At 41.7% G+C, this 22,053-nt stretch overlaps 1 protein-coding gene across 1 annotated transcript; it reads left to right on the top strand.

Annotated features, from left to right (window-relative positions):
* Positions 1–3,963: 3,963 nt before the first annotated feature.
* Positions 3,964–21,259, top strand: LOC148019106 (flagellar radial spoke protein 4-like). Its single transcript, XM_087701691.1, has 6 exons — positions 3,964–4,138; positions 6,913–7,070; positions 7,218–7,457; positions 7,792–8,038; positions 8,408–8,518; positions 20,207–21,259. The coding sequence occupies exons 1-6, from the start codon at positions 4,037–4,039 to the stop codon at positions 20,804–20,806; spliced, it is 1,458 nt and encodes a 485-aa protein (XP_087557817.1). The 5' UTR covers positions 3,964–4,036; the 3' UTR covers positions 20,807–21,259.
* The last annotated feature ends 794 nt before the right edge of the window (positions 21,260–22,053 follow it).

Raw genomic sequence — 22,053 nt, 5'->3', positions numbered from 1 at the left:
ATCAACATGGTAGAGCTTGAGCAAATAGCAAACTTCAATGGTGAAGGTTTTCATGCATGGAAGGAGAAGACCATGGATCACCTTATGTGAAAGGACTTGTGGGACGTGTTTGAAGATGATGCAGATAGCAAGAAGGAAGATGATGAAGATGGGTTCATTGAAGAAGACTAGCTCAAATCCAAAGAATGGAAGAAGATGAATATCAAGGCACTAGGCATCATTGCCTGGGGACTAAGTGATGATGTGCTACATCATATCTCTGACATTAGAGATGCTAGAATTGCTTGGGAGGAACTTGATAGGATGTTTGATACCCAAGCAAAGAATTCAAAGGTAAAATTACTCATGCAATTTTATAAAGTAGATATCAAAGGCAGTGCTTCCATGATCACACACATTAACAAGTTCAAGAGCCTAAAAACCTAGCTTGCAACTCTTAAGAAGAATATTGATGAAGATGAAGCAATAGCCATACTGCTTGCAAGTGTAAATAAGGATCCATATGAGAACCTTGTGTCCACCCTAAGTAATGTTCCCAGTCTCTCACTCAAAGACATTGAGCACTCACTGCTTGATGGAGAAAGCAAATTTAAAAGCAAAGATGTAAAAGAGACCCGCTCAAGGGAAAATCTCCTATACACCAAAGGAGCTATTGGACCCAAAGGAAGAGGTCTAGAATTCAACACTGACAACAAAAGTCGGATGACATGTCATTATTGTGGTAAGACTGGCCATATTGCCAGTGAATGCTTTCACAAGAAAAGAGCACATCAGATGCAGAATGACCACCACCAAATTCAATTCATGAATGAAGAAGAAGAAGAAGATGCTTCCACTACCATCAACAACTCTGACAGATTGTTCTAAGGAATTTGTTCCCATAGTGGATCTCTATGTTTCCCTTAGTGGTTTTGATTTGTAAAAACCCTTGCCAAAGATGTAAAGTCTCAAGCTTTAACTTGACTAGGCTGCCTATGAGCTAGTCTCCCGGGCCATGTTATCATGTAGGGGGGGCAAAAGCCAGCAAGTGTAGGGACTCATCATTTGAGGGGGGATGTTGAGAAATGACAAATGATGTATGCTCCAGGAAGAGCTGTCTTGAATACCATATACATAGTGAGGAGAGTGGAACAACTCAACTTCTATAAAGCATTTTACTTGACTATCACTTTCACAATCGTGAATACAATATCATGATGCTTGGTACTTTCACTTAGATATTTGTCATTGTCAATGTCCTACACAAGATTGTGTTTATGAGTCCAAGCTAATCTATCTTGGAACCTAATTCACTTGTGTAATAGTTGCTCTACATTGTTTATGCTAACATGAATCTAGCCTTCATCTTCCATAACTCCTGCCATACTCTAGATCCGCATTCTTAACACCTTTCTCTCTCTCTCTCTCTCTCTCTCTCTCTCTCTCTCTCACACACACACACACACACACACACACACACACACACACACACACACACACACACACACACACACACACATATCCAGCATCTTCACACACACACACACACACACACACACACGCACACGCACACACACACACACACACACACATTATATATCCTCCAGTCTCTCTCTATCTCATATATGGCATCCACCCCCACACTTAGTCTTTCATTATCATCCATATCTAGCATGCATATCAATACAGGTGTAGATGGCTTGGGAAATGGATTCATTATCAAGTGCTATGCCAAATACTGAGGTCCACATATATGTCACCTCCCTCTTTGCCAAATATATTATGCACTACACAAGCAGTCAGTTCTTGATGCTAAAGGAGGAAGACATTTGCAATGGCAATGGCATGTTCTTGTTATCACCTATGCAAATGGTTGAATACAAAGCACACCAATCCATTGCAATAATGACCATGAGGCTGGCCAGATATATATTCTAGACACCCTGGTCTTGCAAGACTATATTGTTGAACAAGGAAATGGGCCTATGTTGTAGCCTTCTCCCACAATAGACCTCACCTAGAGCCCTTTTGCAACTTTGAGAAAACAATAATCATTATGGAAACCTCACCGCCCCCCCAGACATGGTGAAAAACAAGACCATCCCAATCATGCTTGATGTGGAAGAGAAGAGGATATGACCATCCTCTTATGCTACAAGTGTGGTTGAGTATATAATGTCTTTGGGAGGGCGGCACTAAATGTTACAATGTTTGCTTCAAAATACGAGCGTTATAGAGAGAGTAGAGAGGGTCCCAATGTTGTATGATGGCAATGTGGCATATGAGCTTCCGATGGTGGACAATATGCATCCCATGGAGGGTATGGAGCAAAATTATGATGACCATTGCTAGACAAAACCCATGTCGACATCGATGGGATTCCCTGGTACCATTTGCTAAAGCAAGTACATTGGAGCACTAGAGAGTTTCCAAATAGAAATTGTGATGGCCACTCAATTTCTAGCTCACCAAACAAGGTGGCATGGACATGTATAAGGCTCTTCATTTGCAAAGTCATTAAAAAGATTATGATATGGCATCACTTGGTTTTTGTACTCTAATACGAGTAAATCATATTGATTAAGTCCCATTGCATGCAAGGCAAGAAAACTTAATACCAATATATCGGCAGTTGAAATGTTAGCTTTGATGGTCTCGAAAGCCTTGGATGCTTCTATTGTAAGCAACCCCCCATCCTGCTCTCCAAATGCGAGTGTGTAGTGTATTATATTATGTCAACAAGCACAATGTTGACTATTTATCCATCAAGGTACACATAACCATAAGGTGCAAAGAGCTGTGTGCAAAGCTAATGTCAAAGAGGTCCGAAAGACTATAGAGGAAATGGTAAGAGATTTTAGTGCAGCTGGACTTGAACACTTGCAAATGATTGAGTCAAATAGTATAATTGATAGCTTTGATAGGCAGAGTTCTCTTGATCAAGCTACCTTATCTTACATGTAGCTATCCTCATGAGATAAAGTATGCACAAATTTGAAGAGTTTTTCAATTTTGGGTTGAAATAAGTATTTTTTGAAAGCTCCATCATAGTACTTTCGAATTTATGTGGGTTGCTTCATCTTGAATGAAATCGAGGCATATATGGGTTTTTTTCTTGGCTTTTGGGCATCACATCTAAAGCCTCTCCATCATTGTAATGGCTTGTAGGTATCACATGTGAACCCTCTTCATTTCTCTAATACATGTGACGTACTTCCTTTGTGTTGGCTACAAACCACTACTAGTGACAAGTGCATTGGTTCATGAGCAAGGTGTTCCTATTTTGACATTGAACTCTCGATGATGCTCGAGGAACTCCAACCACTCATTCAAAGGAACATGTAACATATTATTCCATTCACGGATACCATGCATCCCGTAAATAACATAAAAAATCCATGCATATGATGTTCAATATTTTGTGCATGTAGCCTCAAACACATGGTCTGTGAAACATGTGATAAGAGCGACAAGGGGATGGAATCTCGTCTTCTAAAGTTAAAGCAACGTTGTGCACACATATTTTTCCATGGTAGCCTATTTCTGGGGCGAGTCATTGACAATGATAGTAGGTACTTTATATTCAAAATGTCAATGACTGGGCCAGCCTCAGGGGTAGACTTAGTGAATTGTATGCCTAAACCCTACCAATAGAAATAGATTCATGTTTTACATAGCACAGTTAACCAAAATTCTTCAACCAAGAAAACAAATGAGCGTAGTGCTGGAAAAAGAATTCTTTTACCAAAGCATGAAAAACCGTTCGGTGAAAGTAAAAGAGGTGAAATACCTATGTTTGAAGGTTTTTATATTAATATATTTCAAATGTGGAAATGTTGAAGGTGTCCTCAACAATTAATTTTAGTGTTAAAGGCAAATTTCGAAATTTGAATGTGCGATTTTTAAAAAAAATGCGATACATTGTTTGGGTACCTATTAATTTTAGTGTGAAAGGGCTTTTGGGCGTTCCACAGTGGCGGTCATTTGTCTGCTGAACCCAACTGTCAGAGAGAGAGAGAGAGAGACCCATTACGAAGACCCATTACGAGAGAGAGAGATGGTGGCCTGCACAGTGGAAGAAGCTCTTGCTTTCCTGCAAAAGAAGAGCACAACCAATGGAGACACAGTTTTCTCGCATCTCTCGAGCCTCATTCAACATGTAAGTGTGCCGATATACTCCCAATTTGTCGTCGTTGATCCGATGCAAATTTTCGCTACCATGGTTTCTTCTTTGCTGCCATGGTTCCTTCTTGTGTTCGGGCATCATTTCTTGATGCATGAGATATGGGGCGTCTTGCACTGTGAAGCTTGTCAGTTAACGCACTGGAAGTTTGACATTTTTGCATGTGGGCAAAGGCGCTTTTTTCCCTTGTTTTTCCCTAATAGTGTTCAACACCATGAGCTTCTGTTCGGCAGGCACTGCACACCTAGCTTGGTGCGGTTGGGGGCAGGGGGCTGGGGTATAGTGTTCAACATCATGAACTTCTGCGAGGGAGGGCCAAATAGGTGTGTTAGGGGGAGGGAGCTCCCGGCCTGGAGTGCGTAGATAGGTGCAGTTGGGGGCAGGGACTGCTGGCCCCCACCCGGGCTGGCAGCCCCCTGCCGCCAGACACACCAATGTGCGAATTTGCTGAAAACTCCTTGTGATAGGTTCTGAGCCATCACTGTCCTTCCATTACATGCTCCTGCTTTTCATTATTGGTCTCACCAATGGTCTAGTTGTGTGCAATTAAGTGCTGCACAGTCTAGTCGCATGCTGTGTCGATGTGAATGGTTCTTGAGGAATAGCTTCAATGTCTTTCTATGACTCATCCTTGTGTCATCCTGGCTATTTAAGTTAAAAAAAAAAAACCTCTAAGAAGTGCATGAGCCGTCTTCCAAATGCATGCCCAGGAAATTGGAACAGAAAAATGCCCAATCAGCAGATTGGAAAACAGCCATGCGTTGTTACTTCCATTCAGATCAGTTCATTTGTCACATTACATTAAAAGTCCATAGTTTTGACAACTAAAATATAATTGCAAAGCATGCAGTCTTTTTAGTTTTCAGTTATTCATTTCAAAATTTTCACCCATCGTATCTTGGTGATTGTGAATCTAACCATTTTTCAGTAATGCCCTTCTGACAGCATTACATTGTAAACCTTTCAACATTTGATCGCTTTATTTTCAAATCTTACAACCATTTTTCAGCAGTGTACACAATTTTATGTGCAGTTTTTGACATATTAGTCCATATAACCAGGGAGACATGGTGTGTGGCATTTCTGAGCACTAGTAAGAGGCACTCTTAAATGCACCATCAGATGGCAACGAAACCAATTTTTGGCTAGCACATGTGTGTGACTGCCTGGGCTTTAAATTCATGGCAATTTTTATTTCATTTCCTTTGCCTGCATTCAGCTGAGTTCGTTTCCTCTCAAACCTTGTTACCTCCTTGTTCTTGACTTGGGGAAGAGATCCTTTCATGTAGATTTGTGGCATTTTTCCTTTTTTCTCCTTGCCTGGCATGCCAATGAGCTCATTGCTTACTGCTTTATTTTTAGGAATGCTTCTTATCAATTTGAATATAATGGATGGTTTTCTTCTCCTTCCCTGCCCCTACTAAGATGTCACTTTGATTGCATATGCTCTTCCCATCAACTCCTGTTCCACCTGCCATGCATCTAGGAAGAGATACTGGGATATGCCATGCAACAAATTGAACTTCAGAGTTCAGTTTTATAATTGTACTTATGCTCCATGGTAGCACTTGTTATATTTACTCATTGGCTTCTGCCAGAGGTTAGACAAAATGCTAATTCTTTTCAGGCTGAAGTGTTGGTTGTTTCTAGATTGCTACATTGGCCAGATAAATCTGTCCATGAAGAAGCCAAACAGCATCGTTTGTAAATACTGTTGGAGATTCTATCATTCTGGTCTTTTGATTAGTTAAGAATTCATCCCTTTTGTCATCTTGTACAGAACTCTGTATACCCCAACAACAGAGGTGGGTGTGGTCTGGGCTGGAGGAAAACCTAGGCAGCATACACCCCCTTTGTCAATTTGAGGACTTTGAGTTTTGGCAGGACTATGCTTTCATCAATCTGAATATTCTGCAGTATTCAACATGTGATGTATGTTATGAGATGGTTGAGGTTAATAAAAGGCTATTAAAGTGTGCTATTCATATATGGATGACTGCACAAAATGGTGGGATAGGTATGGACATCAAATATCCTACATCCAAGTAAAGTTTTGGCCAGAGAGTTTTTATTGGAGGCATTCCTACTGACGAGGTGGTGCTGATTGCTTGTGGCCATTCTGTGAATCTATGTTTTATGTGCTACATGTGTAGAGAGAATTGGTGTTTGGTGACTAGATAGATATAGGATTTCATTTTCATGGTTTGGAGTTTTGTGATACTATGTACATGGGTCTTGGGATGAACGCCTCGGACTTGCACATTGTAGCCATAACATTCTCATTCATTTCATTTCTTGGTTGGATTGGCCTTTAGCACTTCTGGCTTACAAGAAACCCCTTTCTTTTCATGCTTTGGATGGGCCCCTAGATGTGCATTAGATCCTCATGTCTTAAAGTAGCAGAATTCAATGACAATTAATGTCTTAATTTTTAATTGTACATCAGGACTTTGACCTCACACCAGAAGGATTCAGGGACTTCTTTTTTACAAGTTATTCATATAGGCACAAAAGGTGTTATTGTTCAAGGGCATAGTATTGACATGGATACAAATGGTTGGAGGAATAGAAATGGCTAGGTGACCTTGATATGGGGTTCACCATTGGTACTCACATGGGGCTTATGTGCTAGCTAGAAAGCCCAAACATTTGATGCTGTTCTACACTACAATCATTATGAATGAAAGAGTAAGAGAGGGAGGGAGGAGAGAGCAAGGGAGGGAATCCTTATGCCTTTGTATTTCTAATAGGTGCTTGAAACAAAAGCGGAAGATTCTGTTGATCTTTTGGAGACAAGCATGTTGTTGAAGCAAACAAGATTTTTACTTGATGAGACAACAAAGCCTATTGCTGATGGAAAATATCCTAATGAAGAAAAAGTGACACGAGCATTTCTAGAACTATTTAAGTACATGTCTTGAATATTCAAGAACTTTTGTGTGGTTTTTGTGATATTCCTTTATGTTCCCTATAAAATCTTGATTGATGAGACATAGCAAAACAGATGTAACTCATAACTTTCTGTTAATGTTACATTAGCATCATAATTGTGCAGTGCCACAACAAAATCCCCACCTGATCCAGAAGCTGAGACAGATGGTCAAGAAGAAGCTGCTGAGGCTGAAAGTGATGCTGATATTGCTGATTTTTTAACACAAAGCTCTTTTTTCAAGGCTGTTGGGGTTGGTGTTGGGTGTACAGAGACATATTTGATTGTCTTAGCCATGAGACAACTTGGATTAAAGTCTGGAGTCACTACAGTCAGATTTTTTGGAAAATTTTTTGGGACATCTAGGTAGGGCTCTCGATCTTATCTGTGGTTATATTTTAAGATTATTCTATGTCATAATGGTTGTAGAAATACTTGATTAAGAAAGAAAGTTTGTCTGATAGTTGTTTCTGTGGTATATAGATACCTTGCATGCAACAATTCATGCACATCATGCTCTTTTGTTATTGGCATGTTGTGGCATGTCAAACAAGATCAAAGAACTTTGAGTTTTTATGTGACAGTTCATATATGTCATGGCGATACATTATTGACGTTTTGTGGCAATCTGATGGCACTGTATGGTTGTACTGTTCACACTGTTATCACATGATCCAATTTATTATTTGTACTTCTGCAGAAACTATTATGTTTTTGAGACCAATAAACTTGAAGATGAACAGACAGAAAGTGAAAGTGGAACAGAAAACAAACCTCCATTTGGGAGACCCATTGAAACCATACCACCAGAACGGGAAGGGACAAATGCACATCTTTATTGGGTATGCGGCAGGTTGGGAGAAACTTTCACCAGGTTGCCTGATGTCATGCCTTTGCAGATAAAGACAGCAAGATCAATCAGAAGGTTTTTGACAGGAAAACTTGACGTAAATACATCTTGCTCAAGCACAGCCATCTACATTATTGTTACATGCAAGTGAGGCAAATTTTTATTCCCAGAAAAGGAAAATCATAGGCACAATCTGCACAAGGCAGACTCAATCAGTAGATTTCCAATATGTTATCTTGATATAAACATAGCATTAGAATTACTCGAAGAAATCTAGAAGCACTATTAGTAATTTTTGCCCGAAGTAAAGTTTTCCAGTTCTGTAGTCTACTGCTATCATTTCTTTGCTGCTCGTAACATGATATTGCTAGTAAGTTTTGCAAAGAAAAGTATTCCAGATCTGTAATGTAGTGATATCACAAGAAGATGTTGCAATGGTTACTGGATGTTTTCCATTATGTTTCAGGAAGAAGTATCAGCATATCCACCATTTCCAGGACTAGAGAAAAACTACCTCAGAGCACAGATAGCACGCATTGCAGGAAACACAATATTGGCTCCCAAGGGATATTTTGTGGTAACTTCTCTCTTTTTCTCGTAATAGGTAATTGTATTATTTATGAAAAAATACAAGTACAAGATTGCAAGATTACAAGATGCAGGACAGCTCTAGTCCATCATGCATAAAAGACATAGAGTCACGGCAAAAGAACAAAGGAGATTGTTGTATGCCAAGGAACTAAATCATCTCTGGCCAAGATATCAGCATGCTGTAGAAGGTCAAGCTGCCATTGGAGAAGTCCCTTAAGCCTCGCAACATGAGACTGAATGCCTGATGTGGCATAAAAAACGAATGCATTGCGAGTGACCCAAATATGCTAGCAACCCCAAAATCTGAAAAGGTGAAACAGGATCTCCATATGAGGCGTTGGCAGAGCATTGTATTTAGCTTTACCAAAAACTCAGTCAAGCGGACAAATCCTTGTGCCCACCACCACAAGCTGAATGTCTAGGAGAAGGGCCCAAATCTTCCGAGCAAATGAATCTATGACAAGAAGACTCAACCATAGTGGTACAGAAGAAACAATTCCCATTAGAAATACCTTTGTGGTGGGGTCAACGCAAAAAGAGAGGCGCCCCCCCCGGCAACATTCTCCAAATGAATACCTTACATTTGAATGGTGTCTTATTGATCCATCCCCCCATTACTGTCAATTTCCACTAGGCTTGAGATTTGTGCAATCCCCAAAGAGAATTGGCTTTGTCGGTGATCCATGTGCGGTCTCTGATCGTAAGATGATAGATCTGATTAATTGAAGAGGACTAAAGGGTCAAACGCCCTGCAAGATCCTAGTCTTGCCAAGGGCAATTGAAATCCAGAATAGAAAAGGGTCGCTGGGCCTGCAAGGGATTGGAGACTCTACCCTAGAGATCACTATAGGCATGCGGTACCCGAAAGACTTTTCTGATGGTATGAAAAGGACATTAGGGTGCCTTTGGGCAAGAGAGCGGCATCAATCACCGAGCTCAATCCAAGACATGCCATGTGATTAATGGTAACTTCTCTTTTTTTTTCGTAAAAGGTAATTGTATTAATTACGAAAAAAAGGTACAAGTTTACATGATTACAAGATTACAAAATACACGAGGGCCCTAGGCCAACGTGTGTAAAATCCCAGTACTAAGCCACGAAAAAGGTTACACAAATCATGGCAAAGACCCAGAGGAAATTGCCATATGCCAAGGAAGCAAGTCCTCCCGAGGAAGCAAGTTCGAGTGCCGAATGAGATCTATCTGCCAATGCAAGAGACCTTTAAGCCGGGCAATGTGTCTCGGTACATTAGAGGCCGAATCAAAGAGAAAGGCATTCTGCGTGGTCCAAATGTGCCAGCATCCCCAGTATCTGAAAAAGTGGAATAAGATCTTCATATGCAACTGTGGCGGTGTGGGGTAGTTTGGGCGCACAAAAACCCAATCGAAAGGAGTTAGTGAGGACCCCACCACTGCGCGCCAAACTTGTGACAAGAGTGACCAAATATTCTTGGTGAGCGGGCAAGAAAGAAATCGATGTCGGGCTGATTCCACAGTAGTGGTACAGAAGAAACAATTGCCATTCGAGATTCTACGCTTAGAAAGGGCCGAGGCAAGAGGAAGACCACCAATCATCACCTGCCAAAGAAAGACCTTGCATTTGAAAGGTGTCTTATTCAACCAACCCTCCATCACAGTTGCCTTCCACCATGACTGAGATTTCCGCAATCCCCATACAGTATTAGCTTTCACACCCAGCCATTGATGATCTTTAATGAGAAGATGATACACCTAATTAGCAGAGGCCTTTTCCAGACTCAACCGGCCTGCAAGGTCCCAGTCCTGCCAAGGATGATCCACAGCCAAGGTAGGAAAGGGTTGCCTACCCCGAAGCACCGACAAAAGCTGTTTCCATAAATCACAGTATTCGCGCGGGATCCTGAAAAGTCTCCTGGCAGTACGAAACGATGCGAGGACATTGCGAGTGGCAAGGGTAGCATCCGCAACTGAAGTCACACCCAAACGGGCCATGCGGTTAAATCTTGGTCTGAGCTCATGTTTGTCTGCCCATGAAAGTAATCTCGAGACTGCCAACAATTCCAGTTGAAAGGAGTTAGTATGCAAGTGGTCCCCCACTGGATGCCAACGCGCCTTTTGGAGCACCACTGTCCAGGAACCGACCAAATGCAGTAACAGAGAGGAAGAGGGACTGGAAAATCGAGAGTCTGCATTAAGGACATGCCACCAGGAGCCTCGAAGTCGTGTATTACCATGGCATAGCCCGTTGTCCTCAAGAAAATAACGGGATATAATGGTCCACGGGTGATGATCCACACACATGGCGCGAAAAAGAGACCAACGAAGAGCCAACATATGAGTTTCAGCATCCAAAATAGCTCCACCACCCATGCGTTTAGGGGTACATGTATGTGACCATGAAATCCACGAAATACCTGCTTGCAATGAATCCTTCTTCCATAACATGAAACGAATGGGGCGAGTGAGAGCCTTCAAAATAGTAGGAGTCCACGGCAGCAATGGCAAGAAATATGTTAGCATTGGCAGCATAATTGTCTGAGCCACTTTGAGACGGACATGGAATGGCCACGCTTGCGACTTCCAATACATAAACTTCGCTGCCAGTTTTTGTGAAATCCACTCCAGTAGTTCCTTTGGCCGAACATCCACCCCCAATGGGTATCCAAGATGCCTGACAATGGAGCCACGGGAAACAACCTGGCCCTGCCAGCCTAATGACTGTAAATCAGGCTCCGTGCAACTGAGTATGGCTGATTTAAAGGCATTGATGCAAAGACCAGAAGCATGACCAAAGAGCGTCCAAACATCTAATGCCTTGCGAATGTTGTTCTTGTCCACCTGCAAAATCATGAAGCTATCATCAACCAGAGATTGGCTAATGAAGTGCTGTCCCAAAGAAAGAGACAATCCGGCTAGCTGAGCAGAAGCTGGCATTGAAGATAACATTGAAAGAACCGGGTGAGTCGCCAGGGCAAAGAAGAGAGGACTCAAAGGGAAACCCTGTCTGACCGAGCGTGCAAGGACAAATGGCTCTGTAATCCCACCATTGAGCATAACTCGTGAAGAAGCCGCAGCACTAATGGTGTAGATCAATCGAGACATTTGAGTACCAAAATCCATAGCAGACATGAGTTCTGCAATGAAAGACCAGTCTAAATAGTCAAAAGCCTTTTCCAAATCCAATTGAATCAATACCACTTCCTGATTGGAGTGCCTCACATAATCAATAGCCATTTGCACATTTAAGATATTATGCAGAATGTTGCGGCCCTTAATGAAACCATATTGGAGAGGATGCACAATAGCTGGAAGGTGCTTGTGAAGCTGATTCGCCAGCACTTTGGAGAAGATTTTATACATCGAACCCATCAAAGAAGAGGTCAGCTTGCCTATCTTTTCTTTACATGTACTCAGATGTGTCTTCCACCATGTTTGAACTTTGTGGAGCAAGCTAATCGGCCCACTCTCACTCGGTTCTCGGCATAGGCTGTTCTGGAGATAGAATCGGTGTTGATGTGTTCAAAGTCATTTGAACCTACTGTTGTTCTTGCTTCTTGTGAAGAGCTCTCAGATCAAAGGCCTAGGTTTCTCAGAGAGTACCAGGCTCTGATACTATGTAAAGAAAATATCCTAACAGAGAAGCATAAATAGAAACCGTACAACAAAGCACATACTGATAAAAGAACACAGTTAGGGTTAGGGTAACTCAGAGACAATGAATACAATGAATAAATGAAATGATATGACTACTAATAATACGATGCTCATGCAGTAAACACACTATGCAGTGAATGAATACTATACCTTGAACTTCTGTATCTCAAGGATCAAGGTAGAGGTAATGAGCTGGAGAGTGTGTCGTACTCTGAACGGATCCCAAATCGCAGCAAGGTAGCCTCCGGATGTTGAACACCAGCAAACGCAGCAGTGAGAAGCTGGATCTGATGCAGACAGTAGCGAGGAGAGAGAAAAACTGAAAACGTAGGCAGCAGGTGAGAGAAAGACTAAAAACGCAGGCATGACAGCCTGCAGGAGAGAGAAAGACTAAAAATGTAGCTTGCAGGAGAGAGAAAGACTAAAAACGCAGGCAGGACAGCCTGCAGGAAGCAAACTCAGGGCTGTGATGACGTGGCAGGCTGTACAGCAGCAGGTCTGTGCAGGAACAGCAGTCGCTTGGCTGGAATCAGCTCCAAACTGTGTGAAGAGGGCTGGAAATTAGGCGCCAACTGATGGAGACAGCAATGGACACCTTTGGCTGAGATGTCCTCCGTGAACGGGGTGTGGGCAGCAAGCTGAAACACCTGAAATCTGCAAAAACGAGATTAAGGGTAGAGTGGAGGGCTGGCTGCCAATTTATAGAAAATTAGGGTTCTAGATCCTCTCCCACTTAACTCTCTCAAAACGCTCCCCGTGTTAGGGTTTTGGCTAAAATAAGCCTAAAATAAGCATGTTTTGGGGCTGTTTAAGTGGCTAAGTGCAATTTTTAGCACAACAGACCTTTGCCACCATATCACCATAGAGAAGAAACTTCAGATGCTTTTTGTTGATGATTTCTCTTATATAGGATCTCATCAACAAGATGGAGGACATGCGAAATGAGCTTGAATCCCTAGGTAGGACGATCTTATCAGAGGACATGGTGATGATTCTCATTACTCAGTTGCCATCTCTTAAGTATGATGTCTTCTACATCAACTTGCTTATCTCTAGGATTTGGAAAACTTTTCTATGGGAAGATCTAGCTTTGCTTATTTTGGAGCACGAAAAGTGACTCAAAGAGATTGGTACTATTGGATCCAACCTTACTAAGGTTTTTACTGTAAGTTTGGGAGGGGGCAACAAGAAGAGCAACAAGGCTAAGCATAAGAAGAGTAAGTAGGTTAAATGTTCAGAGTCTTCCTCGGGCTTTGACATAGATTCAGAGAAGCCAAAATGCCCACACTAGAAAGGTACCTATTTTGAGAAGGAAAGAAATACCCTCACCTTTGTTCGGGAGCAAAAGTTGGATCTACATTGGAGCCTTTGTTTACTTCGATACTAGCTATTATCAAGGAGTTGATTTTTCTTCACATTCATTAGGTGGAGCAACCTTCTTGAGTTGTCTCATCTTTTGAGCGGCCTTGGCTCATCAAGATTGGTGTGTTGATTCATACGACTCCCAAAGAGACTTGTTGTAGGGGCTCCGTCACTCACAAGGTATAGTCATTGTTGGTGACATTTGTTTAGTGCCTATATGTGGTGTTGGCACTTTGCCGCTATTGCCTAGCCATACCTTGAGCTCCATTTTGGAAGTCCTACTTGTTCTAGATTTGGGCTTTTCACTCCCTATTCATGGCCTTTCTAGACTAGGTACCCAAGTTGTCCTCCCCGAGCAAGCCATCTTTATTGAGTATTCTTGTTCAGGAGTCATTTTAGTGACATGTTGGCAAGGAGAGGGCTTCATAAGCTCTATTTTCCTTTCATTGTACAAGTCATTCGAAGCTATCTTTCATAGCCACACCCGCTCACTAATAAAGCACCATCTATCCCACAAGCTCCATCCCATCCTCCACTCTCTCTTCTAGTTGTTCCCTTGTATCCCTATCCCTTTTAGAGGGGGATGATATCGGCGGTGCAACTGTGGATTCCGTAGCCTCTTGTGTTTTAGAGGGGGTTCCCAGGATTGTGGGAAACTTTTTCATTGACGGACTTCATTAATGAACTTCATTTACATTGGCAATTCTTCTACTATCCTTGGATCCATTCCATTTTCTTTAGACTTCAGCCATATCCAACATGTGGGAGGGGGTATTAGCAATCACGTGTGCCATGCACAATTATCTCTTGCCTATGAGCCTCCATTTGAGTTAGATAGGGACATTAGTAGCTTTGACACTCAATCTGTCATGCGTTCTAACAGAGAAGGCAGCTCTTTCTAGAGCATGCATTTCCTTTCTAGTTGGTTTTAGGTGTGTTCACACTGGCTGAGTTGTTTCCAGCCTGTGCATTTCTTTTTCATTGAATCTAGACTGCCTTCACTTTGGCCAAGATGAGAGATCGAATGATGCAATAAGTGACAACATTTTCTTATTATTTTATTCAGCTTGGCCACTTTTTTGTCTCCTGTTGACCACCTTGGCCAGTTTGTTGCCCCTCTTGCTATTTATAGTAGTAGGGTGATTTGATGGCAGTTATCATTCACAAGTTGCCTATTGCAGATTTTAGCACACTTTGACATTTAGGGATTCTACTTTGTCTTCCAGTGTTGCCTTCTTCATCGGTCCCATACCCTCACTGACACTTTGGGCTATGTGTAGGGACTAATCGGTCCTCTTTTGTATTCAGCATTCTTTTGGATTCAGTGCAGATTTCCTTCTTCCATTGCAGTCTTCCTCTTCCCTTTTCTCTGAGTGTTTGTGTTTCCTCTTCCATTGTGCACTCTCATAGAAATGCCATTGATAGTGACTATACCTTTGATGGACAAGATCCTAGAGCAAATCTCCTCGAGGAGTCATATGACTTGAAGCAGCATTGTCAATGAGCCAAGGCCTCTTTGAAGATGAGACACGCAAAGGAGAATGCTCTCCATCTCATGGATGTGAAGGAACATAGACTCATAAGTAACAATTGGGGTAGAGGTAGAGGAAGGCTCAGATGATGTTGCTCCATCCTTCACTCCCCTCCCAAATGAGGGTGAGGATATTTCTTCCAATACTTCTCGGGATGGGTACTCTTCCCACAATGTGGGCGTTGAGGCTTTCCCTCTGAACTTGTATTAGAGCCCGAAGAAGTCTCCGAGTGCTTAGCTAGTTCTTCTTCTTGTTCGTGGTTTTCTTGTTCTCCTTCTTGTTGCCTTCTCTTGAACCTATCGTAAAAGCTTTCATAGAGCTGGATCCACAGGCTCCAATCTCCTTTAATCAATTGTTGTGCTCCAAAACAATCGAGGCTAACTATTTGTATAGAATTATCTCTCGAACTCTAGAGGTGAGCAAGCTAGTACAGGAGACATCATGCTTTGGAGATGGAAGGTGAGTGATAAGAATCATCACCATGTCCTTTAATGAAATTGTTTTGTTGAGGGATGCAATCTCATCCCGTAATTTCTCGATCTTGTTGATGTAATCCTTCATGGAAGGAGAATCATTAGTAGAAAGCATTCAATGTTTCTTCTATGTGGTAATACGTTGGCAAAGGTCTTCACTTGGTAGAGAGAGGCTAGCTTTGTTGTCCACACCTCCACTGTGGTCCGAAGTCTATGTGCATGCACAAGGATAGAAGCTTGCAAACTTATGAAGAGAAAAGATTAGACTTTGGAGTTGAGTTGATCCCAAAGAGCAACTTGGTCCATCTTAGAACCAATGCGGGATACTCCACTTGATGGGGAATTAGGGCTGTAACAAATGCCCGTAAATTGAAGGTATCAAGGATACACTCCTCTTTGCAAGACCAAAGGGAGTAATTTGAGCCATCAAGGTGATCTTCTTCGAGCAAAGAAGGAAGAAGAGGCACCTGCATTGATGGTGCCAAAATGGCCATACAAGGACTTGCAATACGGGTCCTAATGAAGACATGATGTCACTCTCTGTGATGATTGGATTGGCAGGACTGCTTGTGTAGAAGAATGGATTTGACTCCTCATTTGAGTCATCAAACGCATTGAAATTGTGGTCCATGGCTCTTCAAATAGACCTTCAAACACACAAAAAATTGCTGTCTTTAGGTGTTAGTCTAGCTGAACGGAAGAGAAAACAGATACACCCTGCAAAAGGAAGTTGTAGATGCCCTACACACTTCGTAGAAGGTCTGGGCAATGCAAAAAATATGTGTTCTTTGTAACAAATCTGCTCCAAACAGCAAGCTGAGTGTGGTCTTCCCTTCTTAGAACTTTGGAGTCTTCTCTTTTGGCTCTGATACCGTGTGAGTGCGCGCAATGGAAGAATATGAACATGGAGAGAGAAGGGAAGAGAGACTGCAATGAAAGAAGAGAATGGAAGTGACAAAACCTGCACTGAATTTGAAAACAATGCTGAATACAATGTGGATTGATTAGTCCCTAGATGCAGCCTAAAGCATCAGTGAGGGCATTGGATCAGGTTGATGATAAAATACAACACTGGAAGATGGAGAACTTAGAAGGGTCTTGAAAGTCAGTGTGCTGAACCTTCAATGATGAATGATCAGCCATGTGGGGGAGGTCAACTATAAATAGGGTGCAGCCAAGACATTGCCCGACTTGTATTAGAGAGGGGCATACATGGTGGCCAATCTAATAAAAAACGCCAAGAAACCCTGGTTGCAAACTGCTGAACCTGATCACCCGATTGGCTAGTGTGAATGCAGTCCAAATCCACTGGAAAAGAAATGCACTGAGTTGGAAACTAGCCAGTCAGTGTGGAGGCACCAAAAAATTGACTGAAGATGGAAATGCATGCTCTAGAAAGAGCTGCCTCCTCCATCAAAACTCATTAAATGGCAGACAGATAGAATTTCAGGGCTCCTAATGTTCTTGTTTGACTCAATGTGAGGCTCATAGGTAGGATATGGTTGTGCAAGTCACACATAACTGCTAACAGCCCCAAATGCACTTGTGTCTTGTATAATGATAGCGTATGTATCTTGTACAATGGCTAGTCATCCAAACCAATATCTTTGATATTGTAGGTCTTCCTCAAAACAATACACCACACAGTAATTTAGAGTATTACTAAAAAAAAGTGCAGGTGTGGAAGATGGCCAGCTGGAGATTATTGTCCTCAGTAAGGTGCTCCTAATCACTAGCATCTTCTCGTGTGAAAGAGGGTTAAAAACCTGCATTCCAGTAAGTTTCATTTCTCACTCATTGGCACTGGAAATTCAGAATTTGAAAAGCTGTTTTCAAGTTTGGAGCTGTTGGTCTATATCAGATTGGCCAAATTCTGCATGCAGGAATTTCTGCAACAGATCTGTAGTTCTGCATCTTTTGTATCTTCTTGCTTCCACATTGAAATTTTACATTCCGTTTTTCAGCCCTTGGACAGCAATTGTTAGATGGCATAGAGTTGTGCAGCAGATTATTCAAAGGATCCTGCAGTTGGCTGCAATAGAACTAAGAAGGCTATGGCTAATGATTGTGTGTATGATTCAAACAGACGTGAAAATCTGGCATTGCAAAATCTCTCTGATATACTTCATCATTAGAGTTTTTCTGAAATTATGTGTGCATGTGAGGATGGACTGGCCCAGAATTTAGAGCCTGTGTTTTGCCTTGTGTGAAGGATATTGTTGAAAATGCAGCAGTCCTCTTTTTCCCTAGGAAAATGTCTGCTACCCTTTATGTTGCACAGTGGTTGGAAGCCATATTGAGAAACCAAGTCATTATGTACGTTTTCCCCTTTATTCCTATTTTGGTTTCAATTTACAGCCCCAAAAAGGTTTTTTGGGTGCTTCCCCCAAGAGAGTCGGGGTGCCACCCAAGAGACTTTAGTGGGCACCACCCGAGAGACTTTAGTGGGCGCTACTTGGAACCGTTTGTGCTAAATAAATATGGCATTGACTCCACACATTCTTGCACATCATCAGTCACTCTTTTGACATTTTGTCATTCTCTCTCCACATTCCTCCCTTCTCTCTCCAGCCTCTTCATTTCTGTTCACACCCCTTAGGAGGACATTATAGTTTGTGGCCGGCTTTCGCCATCTCCATCCCTGCTGTTGCAAGGCGCCCTGTCTTCATCACCCTCAGGCTTACTTTCATGGTGACGGACCTCTCTCTTGCCAGTGTCCTTACTCCATAGTTGGGGTCAGCTTCTGCAACTCCAAGCATTTGCATTGGGGTCCTATGGCCTCCACAAGCTGCATTTATGCCTCTGGTGACTGCTGCTCCACCAGGCCTCAGCTTTACTCCACGTGGCGTCATCTTTTTGCCTATGTTTGGTAGTTCTGTGTCAGCACTCATTCATGTGGTGTCATCTTCATATTTGCATTTTGCAGACTGGAGGCTCCTACTTCATCTGGCTACTGTCATCATCATTAGGCATCAGTTGTCTCGTGGTGTTTTGCTATTGAGACCCCTTTCCGGCATCAGCATTGGCTCCGGTAGGCACCTTTCATTAGATAGGCCATTTTGTTGATCCTTATCTTCTGAAGTATGTGTTCATAGTTGGTGATCATCTTCTTCCACTCTGACTTCTTGAGAGGATTGTGTTTTCTCCCTTGATAGTTGTCTTTTACCTTCAACATTTACCTTTGATATCCTATTGCCAAAGGACTTGCAAACTGGAAGCTCTTGCTTCATTTGGTGACCTTCATCATCATTAGGCATCAACTGTCTGGTGGCGTTTTGCTATCCGGACTCCTTTCTGACATCGATGTTGGCTTCAACAAACACCTTTCATCGCACAGGCCGTCTTGTCGATCATCTTCTTCCACTTTGATGGCCTGAGAGGTTTGCGTTCCACTCCCTTGACAAGTGTCCTTCACCTTCAGCATTTACCTTTGATATCCTACTGCTAGAGGATTGCATTTCACTCCTTCACTGGAAAATTCCCTATAGGTGTTGCCGCTTGATTCAGATAGGATAGTGCAATTATCTTCAGAGCTTTGGCTCCACTGTATTAGCTTGTTTCACTAAGCATGATTTGGTGATTCATCATTCATCATCATCTTCTTCTTCTACGTTTTCTGAGTTTCTCTTCTCTCTTAGTGTTTGCTGTACACACATTGTGTTTCTCCCCACAAACCCTAATGTCTCTCTGGTTTGCTTTCACAGCAGTAATATTTTGATAAGCCATGCTGAAGGGATGTTTTGTGCATGGTTGCTACCTAAGAAGTGATTTATATGGATGTGCAGGACAAACAATTACTTTTGGGAAGATCCCATTGTTCTATTAACAGCAATTCGTGGTCACCGACTACAGTATCGTAGTCTTATACACCATAATTGTCAGTACTGTTGGATGTTCCATTACTGTCTCCTCACTCTACTCGTATTACCTTAAGCCTTGGAAAAATTGTGTGTCCTATTCATGCCGCAGGTACACCTAAGGCTTCTTTGATATGAATATGTTTGCTTTCCAAATTTTTTGTTTCATTATTTATCAATACTCGCTTTCATGTCTTAGCTCATGAGGCCACTTGGCTGTGCCAACCTTTCCTCCAGAAACAGTCATGATGGTGGCTGTTTGCCTGCACTATCATACTGATTCATTGGATGCTGGCGGCTCACTCATTGGGAAGTACTCCTTGGTTGGCTTAAAGGAAAAATCCCTGGCTGTCCTGATAATACATCTAAATGCTATCACGTGGAAAGTTTATTCTCCATCATCTTCATTGGTGCCCACTCACCTAAATGGGTATAAAATGGCAAGAGAAAAAACCTATTGCTTTCTGTTAATACAAGATTTTCAAGCTGAATTGAAAATTTAACACTAACAGCTCCTTTGAAGAGTAAATGGGAACATTCAAATAAAGACAAAAGATGATGCCTTTGATAACCATGACTTATACTAATGCAGTGTAAACAAGTCATTCTAATAGTCTTTTCTGCGAGTAACTTCATGGATGCCTCATTTTTGCTAATACAACCTCAAAGTGATTAAAATCTTTTTCAAAGATGTGTTTTCTTAGTTGGTGGTCTGATTGGCATGAGATTATTCTGAAATTTAGAATAAACAGAGGAATGGTTGTCATCTAAATTTTTTGATGAACAGCAAAAATGATAAACTTTGGAATCTAAACAGGTAGAGGAGCCAGAAGAAGAAGAGTACAGTGAGAAAATTGAAAAAAATGAGGAATGGGCTATGCCATCACCTAGTGAACTTGGGACACTGGAGGCATGGGTGCATCAAAATCCACATATCAAGAAGCAGGGACGATGTTCATTATATGTGGCAGAGCCTGAGCCTCCAGAAGAAGGTGAGGAGGAAGAGGACGCTGAAGGAACTCCCAAAGCACAGGAAGAACCTGAACAGAGTCCCAAACTGTTGACCTCAATAGACAATGATGAAGATGTACTGAATGGAACCAAATCATGGTCTGTTTCCTTCAGCTCTGATATCAAAGGGCTGAAGCATCGCATTGTCTGTGTTCGGTCCCTTTTATGGCCGGGAGCCTATGCTGTCGCCACCAAGGATGGCTTCAGCAATGTATACATTGGTTGGGGTGTGAAGAATGCTCCTTATGATCCCCCACTTCCACCTGAAGTGCAGATGGAGTATCATGGGGAATTGGTCGAGTCGGAGGAGCTACCACCAATCCCACGACCAGAAGCGACTGAAGAGCCAACAGAGAGTGAGGCAGCAGAGCATGAGCAAGAAGAAGAGGAAGAGGAAGAAGCGTGAATTTGTGATCATTAGCAGGGTCCATCAGATATATGTTCTCTCTCAGGCTCTAGTTATGGGTTCATTTGTGATCGTTAGCAGGGTCCATCAGACTATGTACCTTCTCAGGCTCTTAGTTGTGGATTCATTGTGCAAGCAATGCCAAAGTCACTTTAGTAAACACTGCACAGACAAAGAAAGTTTGCAATAACATTATTGAAACTCTCTGTTAAATAGAAACTCCAGCTTTTCTCTGGTAGTTAATTTCATGATCAGTCTGAGTTTTAACCATAAGCATCTATATGATTTGATCTCACTTTTATTGGCACCCATGTATTCCTACCATAGTTTTGAAAGCAAATCATTGCATTGATTTCTCACTCACTTCAAACATCAAAATGGTCCAGCTTGGGAAGGATCTTGACTGACCTTTGGAGTTTTAAGCACCCAAACTCCTAGGGCACATATTTCAACCTTCTCTCCTTATGCCAACAGTCTGTCCTTGCTATTGCTTTAGACACTGTATTCTTGTTATTGCTTCAATGATTGAGAAATATATACAAATCTCATTGGACTCTTCTTAAACAAGCAAATCAAGCAAATTGGACATACATTTGTAGAAATCTACACTATTCAGAAAGTTTCTTTACAAGTTAAAATACAAATGTGTTCGTGGCATCAAAACAACTTTGACCAGATTTCGAGTCTCATCAGCTAAAACTAGTGTACTCCAAATGGCCAAAGTTTCTATATGGGAAATATCCTACAACACCCCTTCAATCTCAATTATCAAAATGTTCTTATTTGGTCAAATTCGCAATTTATCTCCCTAATTTGATCAGAATTTTGAAGATGCCCTTGCCATTTTATGAAAATTGTTTGAGACATAATCTGTTTGCAAGATTTTGTTGGGATAACTATGTCCCATAAGTATGAGATGGTAAAATAATGATTCTTTATGGGATCAACACAAATGGGATACAAAACCTTATGAATTATGGAGACAAATGTCACTAGCATTGAGCTCATTCAATGATAACTATTGTCTAAGACACTAAGGTCAGTAGTTATACAAAAGAAGGGACTAGACAAATTTCAGAGCAGTTTGAGAGTCATCTAGTGTCATAAAACCATATTGTATCGTGAGAATAGAAGTCCTCCATTGGAAAAATTCAAATTGGATTATTTTGCATACACCTTTTGCTCGTAAGACCGGTAAAGAGGTAGAAAACATTCATTTAGTGGATGCAAGAAATGATATGTCATGT

The sequence above is a fragment of the Lygodium microphyllum genome, chromosome 20, assembly GCF_053477565.2.
Source record: "Lygodium microphyllum isolate KBCC chromosome 20, Lygodium_microphyllum_v1.1.10, whole genome shotgun sequence".
NCBI lineage: Eukaryota > Viridiplantae > Streptophyta > Polypodiopsida > Schizaeales > Lygodiaceae > Lygodium > Lygodium microphyllum.
This window is presented reverse-complemented; position numbering and strand designations above follow the sequence as displayed.